Source organism: Salmo trutta, chromosome 1 (assembly GCF_901001165.1).
Source record: "Salmo trutta chromosome 1, fSalTru1.1, whole genome shotgun sequence".
Lineage (NCBI taxonomy): Eukaryota > Metazoa > Chordata > Actinopteri > Salmoniformes > Salmonidae > Salmo > Salmo trutta.
Window position 1 is genome coordinate 29,278,577 of NC_042957.1, and position 12,054 is coordinate 29,290,630.

General features: G+C 43.6%; 1 protein-coding gene across 6 annotated transcripts in view; it reads right to left on the reverse strand.

Moving 5' to 3' along the window:
• Positions 1–10,586: 10,586 nt before the first annotated feature.
• The window catches only part of tbc1d32 (TBC1 domain family, member 32), a 41,619-nt gene continuing 40,151 nt past the window's right edge, over positions 10,587–12,054 (reverse strand). For 5 of the 6 annotated variants that reach the window (XM_029752142.1, XM_029752155.1, XM_029752148.1 and 2 more), the window contains one exon: positions 10,588–11,616. In XM_029752142.1, coding sequence (XP_029608002.1) covers positions 11,497–11,616 — 120 coding nt within the window. In that variant the 3' untranslated portion in view covers positions 10,588–11,496. Of the gene's footprint in view, positions 11,617–12,054 lie in introns of all 6 variants that reach the window. The other variant, XM_029752131.1, reaches the window with a different exon arrangement.

Here is a 12,054-nt window from a genome sequence, read left to right on the forward strand (position 1 = left end):
CATCTATGAAGACAAGGACCACTGTCAGGGCAGGTGATGAGGTGATCTCTCTCCTACAGAACCTCCACAGGAGAAAGATAGAGAGACAGGAGAGAGAGAGAGAGAACATCATCTGAGGTGTTGATAACCACACCACGTGATGGAGTCAAGGCAGATCGCCTCCTTAACTGTCCCCATCAACCACAGACATAAACCACGGTCCTTTCTCAGGACGATGATAATGTCATCATGAGCATTGCACTGTGTGCCCAGCCACCATGGAGACCATCTGGGCCTGTCCGCTTTTTATACATTTCAATTCAGGCCTTTCTGAAGGGCCATTAGGAAGATTTCCATCCAACCTTTTCATGCGGATGAATTACCTGACACATAAAAAGAAAGTCACTACAGTGCTGACGGAAACCGGAAATGTCGGTTCAAATTCATAGACGTCGACAGACAATTTGTTCGTTGGACATGGCAAAATGTGTTGCAAATGATATGTTAAGTTGTAGGCCTACCTCCATGAGGTGGGAAACCATGAAGAGTTTCAAGGCAGATGAAACATGTTATGATGAACTTCAGATGAAAGAACAGTTGCTTTGCGATCATGCTCGTTTCCAATAGGCTAAATAGCGAGGGTAGGCTATTTTTTAATGATGGTGACATTATGATCGGTGCTTGGGTGCCAGTTATCAAATAAAATAATCTTGCTCTTATCCATATCTCATCATATAAGCTGTCCACTTTATCATCAAACTGTTGTCTAGAGAGCAGAGTGAGCACATTTTTATTAATCACAACAGTTTTTGTGACAACCATCGGTAAAGTTGAAAATGTTTTCATGCAGATTTTAGAGTATTTGCATTCAAATCTGTCCCCAAATGGATGGAAACCTAGCTAATGACAGTTCAAGAAGACGACGGGTTGATGAAAAGGTAAATGAGATAAATAGACACGGTATCCTTGGCTACTGCTAACAATATTATTACTGTTAACCATAAACAGACATCTGCCATGACTCAGGGTAATTCACTAGCTATGTGTGCTTGGACATAACCTCTGCTCTTGTATATTCTAAAGACTAACACTGTAGGTCTATGAATGTGCTGAAAGGAGGCTGGGATGGAAGTGATAATTCCTCCCTCTCCGACTGTGTGTCTCATTCAGTGTGAGAAAGGCTGAAATTATTACCAACTTGCCTCGCTAGCTCTCTCTTTAATTACTGATATTGTGCAGATGCAAATTTTGGATGATGGAATGTGTAATTTAAATCAGATGAACTGCAAAGTTCTCGACAGGATGCTTGTTAGTAAGATGAGGAATTCTCTTAAGGCGCCCTTTGTCTGGGAGGAAAATGTGTTGCAATCAATCCATAGTTTGGTGACAAGCGCTCTTGAAAGCCTAGGCAACTTTTCATTATATTCTTCTCCAGTATCTATTTACTGTGATATAGTATGTCTGGAAGGTGGGAATCATATTCTAATTGTAGTGGCTATGGTTATGAAAATTCGTAATCTACAAAAAGCTCAGGTGGTAGGATCTGTAAAATTGTTGATAAGTTTGTTTGATTTGCCCTCAGTAATGAGCACTCATCCAAATGTATATGAGGGTAATGAGGGCATACTGTGTGTGTGTGTGCCTACAGGGTGTGTGTGTGTGTGTGTGTGTGCGTGCTCTGTCGATTGACATGTGAGCTCATTGCCACTCTGATCACTGGTTGCCGAGGCTCCAGGGCCACATCATTAATTAGAGCTGGTATAATCTGTGCCACATGCTGAACTTTGCAGGGATTTCAGGGCTAGTGCAGCTGCCACCAAATTAATGTCAATGTATGTGGATGTAAATGAGCGTCTCCTATTTTTGTACTGCCCTCACAGACATCAGTGGCTCTAATGCTCATTTCACAGCCATTCAAGAAGTGAAGCTACACTGATTGCATAATCCCTGACACAACTAATTTTGGTAACTACATAAGTAGAAACTGTACACAAAACATTGATTTAGCATGATACGAATATGGTTAAGGTTATTGATTGGCACAAGGACAGACTTTGACCATGACAACAGATGGTTTACAAGTCTACCTACTGCTAATGAATGCATCCAGATAATGTAGCTTGACGCTAGCTCTCGATGTGAGGGCCACCCCTCTCCTTCTCCTCTCCTCTCCTCTGCTGGTCATGCCAGTGGGATCAATAGCAGCATGACGAATGTGAACTTGCCAGGGTTAATGAAACTGGAGGAATATTTCAAATGGTAATACGAGGAAAGAGACAGGCTGCGTTTACCATGCATGTCAGCGTCCCAACTGAATAATCAATCTCTCCATCTCCTCTTCTCTATTTCTTCCCTGACTCACTCCATCCTGACCGGGACACCTCTGCACACAACAGCATTGGACGTTTTACTTATGTCATATTATTGTATTTAAATATTAGTTCAAATGCATTGCCTGCAGTATGGTGCTAGGGGGTGATTCCAGGACTTGCTTTTACAGGTGCAGTGTGATCTGTTTTTGTTATCTCTTTTTTTTTATCAGCGGATGAGATGCTGTTGGCCGTCTGTCGCTGGTGAAAAAATCTAGATGACAGAGGTCATGTTTATTTCATGGCTGAGCTCACCGGCCCATTTGATCTGATTACTCAGCCCATCTCGCTTACTGACCTTTCATCTCCTCTGTACGGGGAGAACTCCTGCACCTCACCAGGCCAAACTCATTTACTGTTGCACTTTTATCACACTCTCTCTCTCAAACTGCCAAACTGCTCATATCCAAAGGGGAATATCAAGACAGCGAACAAGATGGCATGGGAAAACGTCCTCGGTTAGTCATCGTAGCTATTAATATGAATACATTATTATTAGCTTTTGTTTAGCTTTATAGATTGCCTGGCTAAGAGCTAAATTCAGACTTTTAGTGAGTCTGCAAAGCCTTGTCATTATCAATCTAATCTCTTTGCATGACTTGCAGAGTGGACCACTTTTCCATGACTGGGAGCTTGCAGAGTGCACTCATACTCTGTGACATTATGATTAATATTTGACTGGAACTGTCCCTGGACTCTTGTCTCTCCTTCCCCCTGAGGGGCCTGTATTGATGCATGAAGAGCACTAAGTTCAGCTTGTTTGATCTGCCCAGTCAAGGCTATACAATAGAGAACAGTTGCATCCCAATTCATCGGTCTCATCTATCTTTCACCCAATGTTGTTTGTCACATCATCAGCAAAGCAGGCCAGTGATTATTTTTACTGCCTTGTTTCACTGTAATAAATCATGGTGATCAGTAAGAAAAAGTGTCTCCTGTAATCACATTGCTTTTGTATGGACACCTTTATAAGGGTATCACTATGCACAGTATACACAAACTGTATTCATGTCAATAAATAAAGCACTTTATCACTGGCATCGCCAACCCTGGATAAAATATGTTTTAAGCATGATAGAGTGGTACACTCAACAAATAATGTCACTTCTAGACCGACAGGTTTCTTTCTCAACGTACACTACCAAACCCCTGTAAAAAATGAATGACATTCAGCTCTGACCTTTAAAGGGAGCCATTGTTACCGTAAAGTTTAGCATCAGCTGTTGACCGGGCGTGCTCCGCTCCAAACAATGTCTCTGGAGTTGTGACATTCAACAGCACAGAGCAGATAACGCAGCTATGAACACTTTGACACTAGCCTGACATTTCCTCACACCAATACAAGCTGTCAGAAATAGCCCTCGTCTGCACACTAATGCCCATGGACAGCATCTGAACTCAAAACGCCTGAGCCGCTGGTGCATAATACTATGACAGCGAGTTAAACGCATGCATTGTGAAGAGTTAAAGATATTAACTACCTATAAGGCCTACACTAACCCATCACGACTGGACTACCGACGTAATCTGCCCGAGGGTTCTTTTTCCAACAGGACCCTCCGTCGCAACGTCCCCTGAATGCCCATCTGCTAGCCTGCTAGCCACGGCCCGGCTAGCTGTCTAGAGCATATCGGACTGTTAGCTGAATAGGTCCATCGGCCGACTTCTTGGGCCACTATACCTATTTTGCCAATTGGACTGGGCACCTTTACTACATGGAACCCTACTAATCCATCACGGCTGGTCTGCCGACGGAACAGCACGAGGAGGCTACAACAAACGTCTTCTGTCACAACCTCCCTCAAAGGCCCTTCTGCTAGCTTGCTAGCCCCGTCCCGCTAGCTGTCTGAATCGCCATGTCTCCAGCCAGCTTAGCTACTCACTGGACCCCTATGATCAGTCGGCTACGCATGCCTCTCACTAATGTCAATATGCCTTGTCCATTGCTGTTCTGGTTAGTGATTATTGTCTTATTTCACTGTAGAGCCTCTAGCCCTGCTCAATATGCCTTAGCTAACCCTTCAGTTCCACCTCCCACACATGCGGTGACATCAACTGGTTTAAATGATGTTTCTAGAGACAATATCTCTCTCATTATCACTTTTGCCTAGGTTTACCTCCACTGTATTCACATCCTACCATACCTTTGTCTGTACATTATGCCTTGAATCTATTCTATCGCGCTCACAAACCTGCTCCTTTTACTCTCTGTTCCGAACGTACTAGACGATCAGTTCTTATAGCCTTTAGCCGTACCCTTATCCTACTCCTCCTCTGTTTCTCTGGTGATGTAGAGGTTAATCCAGGCCCTGCAGCCCCCAGCATCACTCCCATTCCCCAGGCGCTCTCATTTGTTGACTTCTGTAACCGTAAAAGCCTTGGTTTCATGCATGTTGACATTAGAAACCTCCTCCCCAAGTTTGTTTTATTCTGCCTTAGCACACTCTGCCAACCCGGATGTCCTAGCCGTGTCTGAATCCTGGCTTAGGAAGACCACCAAAAACCCAGAAATTTCCATCCCTAACTATAACATTTTTCGACAAGATAGAACTGCCAACGGATGCGGAGTGGCAATCTACTGCAGAGATTGACAGATCTCTGCAGGCTTACTATCCAGGTCTGTGCCCAAACAATTTGAGCTTCTACTTCTAAAAATCCACCTTTCCAGAAACAAGTCTCTCACCGTTGCCGCTTGCTATAGACCACCCTCTGCCCCCAGCTGTGCCCTGGACATATGTGAATTGATTGCCCCCCATCTATCTTCAGAGCTCGTGCTGCTAGCTGACCTAAACTGGGACATGCTTAACACCCCAGCCATCCTACAATCTAAGCTTGATGCCCTCAATCTCACACAAATTATCAATGAACCTACCAGGTACAACCTCAAATCCATAAACACGGGCACCCTCAAAGATATCATCCTAACCAACTTGCCCTCCAAATACACCTCTGCTGTCTTCAACCAAGATCTCAGCGATCACTGCCTCATTGCCTGCATCCGTAATGGGTCTGCGGTCAAACGACCTCCCCTCATCACTGTCAAACGCTCCCTAAAACACTTCAGCCAGCAGGCCTTTCTAATCGACCTGGCCCGGGTATCCTGGAAGGATATTGACCTCATCCCGTCAGTAAAGGATGCCTGGTTATTCTTTAAAAGTGTCTTCCTCACTATCTTAAATAAGCATGCCCCATTCAAAAAATGTAGAACCAGGAACAGATATAGCCCTTGGTTCACTCCGGACCTGTCTGCCCTTGACCTGCACAAAAACATCCTGTGGCGTACTGCACTAGCATCAAATAGCCCCCGTGTCATGCAACTTTTCAGGGAAGTTAAAAACCAATATACACAAGAAGTTAGGAAAGCTAAGGCTAGCTTTTTCAAACAGAAATTTGCATCCTGTAGCACAAACTCAAAAATGTTCTGGGACACTGTAAAGTCAATGGAGAATAAGAGCACCTCCTCCCAGCTGCCCACTGCACTGAGGCTAGGAAACACTGTCACCACCAATAAATCCACGATAATTGAGAATTTCAATAAGCATTTTTCTACGGCTGGCCATGCTTTCCACCTGGCTACCCCTACCCCGGTCAACTGTCCTGCACCCCCCACAGCAACTCGCCCAAGCCTCTCCCATTTCTCCTTCACCCAAATCCAGATAGCTGATGTTCTGAAAGAGCTGCAAAATCTGGACCCCTACAAATCAGCCAGACCCACCCAATCTGGACCCTCTCTTTCTAAAATGATCTGCCGAAATTGCTGCAACCCCTATTACTAGCCTGTTCAACCTCTCTTTCATATCATCTGAGATCCCCAAAGATTGGAAAGCTGCCGCGGCCATTCCCCTCTTCAAAGGGGGAGACACTCTAGACCCAAACATCTACAGACCTATATCTATCCTACCCTGCCTTTCTAAGGTCTTCAAAAGCCAAGTTAACAAACAGATCACCAACCATTTCGAATCCCACCGTACCTTCTCCGCTATGCAATCTGGCTTCCGAGCTGGTCATGGGTGCACCTCAGCTACGCTCAAGGTCCTAAACGATATTATAACTGCCATCGATAAGAGACAATACTGTGCAGCCGTATTCCTCAACCTGGCCAAGGCTTTCGACTCTGTCAATCACCACACTCTTATCGGCAGACTCAACAGCCTTTGTTTCTCAAATGACTAACTTGCCTTGTTCACCAACTACTTCTCTGATAGAGTTCAGTGTGTCAAATCGGAGGGCCTGTTGTCCGGACCTCTGGCAGTCTCTATGGGGAAGCCACAGGGTTCAATTCTCGGGCCGACTCTCTTCTCTGTATACATCAATGATGTTGTTCTTGCTGCTGGTGATTCTCTGATCCACCTCTACGCAGACGACACCATTCTGTATACTCTGGCCTTTCTTTGGACACTGTGCTAACTAACCTCCAGACGAGCTTCAATGCCATACAACTCTCCTTCCATGGCCTCCAACTGCTCTTAAATGCAAGTAAAACTAAATGCATGCTCTTCAACCGATCGCTACCCGCACCTGCCTGCCCGTCCAGCATCAGCACTCTGGACGGTTCTGACCTAGAACATGTGGACAACTACAAATACCTAGGTGTCTGGTTAGACTGTAAACTCTCCTTCCAGACCCACATTAAGCATCTCCAATCCAAAATAGAATTGACTTCCTATTTCGCAACAAAGCATCCTTCACTCATGCTGCCAAATATACCCTCGTAAAACTGACTATCCTACCGATCCTCGACTTCGGCGATGTCATTTACAAAATAACACTCTACCTAACAAATTGGATGCAGTCTATCACAGTGCCATTGGTTTTGTCACCAAAGCCCCATACACTACCCACCACTGCGACCTGTACGCTCATTGGCTGGCCCTCGCTTCATACTCATCGCCAAACCCACTGGCTCCAGATCATCTACAAGTCTCTGCTAGGTAAAGCCCCGCCTTATCTCAGTTCACTGGTCACCATAGCAGCACCCACCCGCAGCACGCGCTCCAGCAGGTATATTTCACTGGTCACCCCCAAAGCCAATTCCTCCTTTGGCCACCTTTCCTTCCAGTTCTCTGCTGCCAATGACTGGAATGAACTGCAAAAACCGCTAAAGCTGGAGACTATTATCTCCCTCACTAACTTCAAGCACCAGCTGTCAGAGCAGCTCACAAATCATTGCACCTCTACATAGCCCATCTGTAAATAGCTCATCCAACTACCTCATCCCCATACTGTATTTTTTTATTTTGCTCCTTTGCACCCCAGTATCTCTACTTGCACATTCATCTTCTGCACATCTATCACTCCAGTGTTTAATTGCTATATTGTAATTACCTCGCCTATTTTATTGCCTCACCTCCCTTATCTTACCTCATTTGCTCACACTGTATATATACTTTTTTTCTATTGTATTATTGACTGTATGTTTGTTTATTCCATGTGTAACTCTGTGTTGTTGTATGTGTCGAACTGCTTTGCTTTATCTTGGCCAGGTCGCAGTTGTCACGACTTTCTCAACTAGCCTACCTGGTTAAATTAAGGTAAAAAAAATTTAAAAAAACACTGTACGTTTTTGTTTGACATGCTGCTTTGTTGCTAGTACGGAGCATGGTCCAAAAACATGACTGTTATTGGTTAGCCATAATCATCTGTCATTCATTACAGCCTGCGCAACATGTGAATCCCAATGAAGCACAGCTGAGACGAATACAACACAACACGATTAAATCATGTTTCAATGCTGACCATTATGAGGGCTGAGGTGATGAGAGCACTTGAGTCAGAATGAGAGGATCTATCCATTATTTGCACAGCGGTCAGGCCCTTCTAATGATGTCTCCAGCTAGTGACCTTTCTCCGCGGGTGTCTGAGACGTGAGGAAGTGTCCCTGCTATCATGTTGCTGTGATGTATGGCGAGGAGCTGCTCTGACTTATTGCCCTTCACACGCATTACACAGTGCCTGTTAGTCAGGTACTGCCCCTTCATTTAACGGATGTATCAGAGTGGTCACCATAGCAGCATCTCTTATTCTGCAACTGCCAGCCTATTAATTATGACTGGTTTGCAGCTTGATTTCCTGTTTCATTGTTTTGGATGGATAAGTGCTACTTGAGTGTTGGTTGGAAACCTAATGTTTGCGGGTGAGTGTGTGTGTTTATGTGCGCGTGCAGAAGAGTGAGAGTGTGCGCGCTGTTATCAGTGTGTGTTCCTCTCTGTATTGCAGTTCAGGTCTGGGTTTCTTTGCCATTTCTCATTTATTTTCTTTCAGGGCTCTTGTTCAGTATTCTAACAGGACACATGGACCAGTGCATGTTGTGTGTTCTTTGGAAAGATGTCCTTCAACTGCAGAAGTTGAAGCAGAAGTTGAAAACCATATATTTTGTATAAATAGAAAGCAAAAGAGACCAGAGTTTTGACTAATTAAATGAGTGTTAAATTAGTGTTAACCTTTATCACTCACCTCTCAGTTGTACATCACCAAACATGTCTTGTTGGAAGCTCTTCATTACTACACTTCTGCCTGTGTCACCAAGCCCTGACAGATACAACAGACAGCCGAACAAGGAGGTGTGGAATCTGGAATCTTTTGTAAAGAATATGAGGGTGCTGTGGCAGAGTGTTATTTGTGTGAAAGGGGAGTAATAAGAGCAAGTTGACCAGGGTGATTAATGCGTTATCGATCCTCTCACCTCTCCTCTCTAAAGCGAGGAGTCTCCAAGCAATCTACAGGCCAATTTACAGTTCTCCTTCACAAAGTCTCCCAAAGGGTCAGAGTGCAACGGCTTGGATGACACAGAATGAAAACATGCAAAGCTGATTTCTTTGCCAGCCAGGTGCCACAGTTGCGCCTCTGCACCTTTCTAGTTCAGTCCTCCTCCACTGACCTGGGACCAGTGAGTGGAATAAACGCTTTGGGAGTGTGGCCAATGCAGCGATTACAACTGATAGACACTTAGAGGGAGTTTGATCGGCTGGGTTATCATTTACAGTTCACTCATTGCCTTTGGTTCTCAAACCATTCTACTCTCTCATGGGCTCTATACAAATCTCTGTACAAACGCCTACAACTGCTTTTCAAACGGCAACAAACAATAATGCGGATCAACAGTGATGAAGTCGAAGTGTGACTGTGGACTAATACAACTATGAAATGTTAGATCATGGAGGCATTAGATTAGATGTGGAGAAATGGATAGGGCATATATAGCCAACCACTTAGCCACTATGTTAGGGACAGCAAAGCCATTACAATCTTAAAAGTCCAAGCAAAATGTTGCCTCGTGAATATCTACCAATTCAGAACCTGTGCCCATGACAAAGAATCTTTCTTCAAGAGTTGTTTCAAGTTTCTTGATTGGTCTCCCTATTATCTTGTCCTTTCCATCCAATTCCTTCTTCCACCTCTATCCAACGAAGAGAACAGAATGTATTATTTTCTCTCCGTCATTCTGTTCTCTCTCAGACGGGACAAACTGTCAAATCTAGGGGTTGACGTAAGCAGGGTTTAGGCAGAGGGACTACGAGAGTCTACCTCTTGCATTTTAATCAACACCAGCCCATTTCAAATTAAAGGGGAGGCAGCAATGGAATGGAGACTCAAGTTATGGAGTTTCTACCGCTGTTTAATGCACTTTTGGATCAATAAACAATTGCAAATTGTTATAGTCAGCAAAGACGTGGTTGTAAAATACTAAGTTCAGATGGCATCCAATGACCTATGCTATTCTGTGAGTTGGTTGCCCATCAATATGTCTGATGTAATGGTGGGAGGTATTGAGTTGTTATTCCCAAACCACCCTGCTCCACACGCATGCAAGGTGAACAGCATACCGCACCAACATAGGCATTAGTAACCACCGAAATGCTAGTAAAAAATAAATAAATAATAATATCGGGAATCTGCTAAGAAAAGGCTTGGCATGGTAGTGTCGCACAGCAGCTGAGGGTGTGCCTTAATTACCACAATCAGTGTAATGATAACTAATTAGCCAATTCAAATTAGTTCCTGTAATTTCAAGTCTATCATCGAGATGAACTATTAGAGTCATCATTACTGTAAAGGTTGCTGTTGTCATTTCTAAAATGTAATCTAAGCGCCATCTCCAGCAGATGCAGCAGTGTTGGCCGATGAGATTTTTCACATCATTTAAATAAACAGCTCATTACACTGAAATTAATTGATTTAGCACAACGGAATTATGGGACGTACCAACAGGGGACAAAGGACACTGACAGAAAATCAAACCTCGACTGAATGTTCCATTTTATTTAACACATGGAGATCAAAGATAAAGAAATAAAAGTCAAACTCATTTTAAACCTCACTTTAAGTGCTTATCGGGTAAACATTTGGTGGCACTGATTTCTATCTCGTCTGTCAACCTCTGCCCTACGTAGATGGTAAACAGTATATAATATTTAACAGTTGTGTTGGAGTAACCAAAGGCTTTAATGATCTCATTCATTATTCAGAGGCGTTCATATCAGATGGTTCAGCTGAAAGAGAGAGATGGGCTGTTTACTAAGACTTGTAACAACAACACGCTGCCTCTCGACTGTCACCATCAAGCCTCTCAACGAGGAGATCGGACCCACAACGTAGAACCACTTGGTAAGCTACACGTGCGGCACGTACACAGACCCTACACCTCCCATTACGGTTAGGAGCTTACGACCTGTAATGCATTTACGAGTAGAAGTAGAATTAAAAGGTGTGAACAAACAGTCATCATATTGTCTAGTGGAGGTATTAGTAGTGGCTGTATCGGATAGGAGAGGTCAGTAGGTTTACAGGTAAATATCATTATGCCCTTAAGGTTGGATTAATATAGAGAATGATCATAACATTTCAAGAAGATCCATGAAGATGAAAATAGACAAGAAAGTACATCAAGCAAGAAGTTAATTACCATGTATTTCATAACATTATCTCAATCCGTTAAATAATATGTCATACATACATACATTATATGCCACTGTACATCTTTAAATATGGCGAGAAATATTGACAGATCTTAGAGGTAAAAAATAAATAAAACATTTACAGAGAGCATACACAATATCAAATGTTTAACCCGTCTTGAGAATCCTTTACCTTGTTATAACCAGTCCCAGTGCAGCCTGGTGACTGGAGACTATTGTGTGTCTTAGCACTGCTAGCTGACTCTCTGGGAGATATTGTTCATGTCTGTCAGTACCATTGTTCTGTAACTGCGCTCCAGACCCTCCATGAACTCAAGGTAATTACTCACTCTGAAGCCTTGGATGGGTTCCTCCTGATGGGAATCAAGGGGAGAGAAGAAAACACAACAACTCTGGTTAGGCTCCTAGTCCAGAGCTTTATGGGCTGTGTGTGTGCGTGTGTGTGTGTGTGTGTGTGTGTGGTAAGGAGGGTGGCATAGCAATATACAACTAACAACAACGTGGACTTAACAACCTGTAATAGTGCAGCCAGTATGTGGTATGACCTAATTTGCAAGGAAAATTTAACAACCCCAATTGGATCAAGGCCAAAATGCTGGAGACAAGAAGATAACATTTAATTTGGTCATTTGTACTGTCAGCAATTTACCTTAAGGTATTATAATTACTCTCGGAGTGACATCTTTTATGGTGATTCTCAAGTTCACAGACAATGAAAATGAAAAACACTCGGTGTGCAAGTGTATTCTGTTTGCTACCTACAGAACACAGCACCCAAAGGGCAGGTTGGC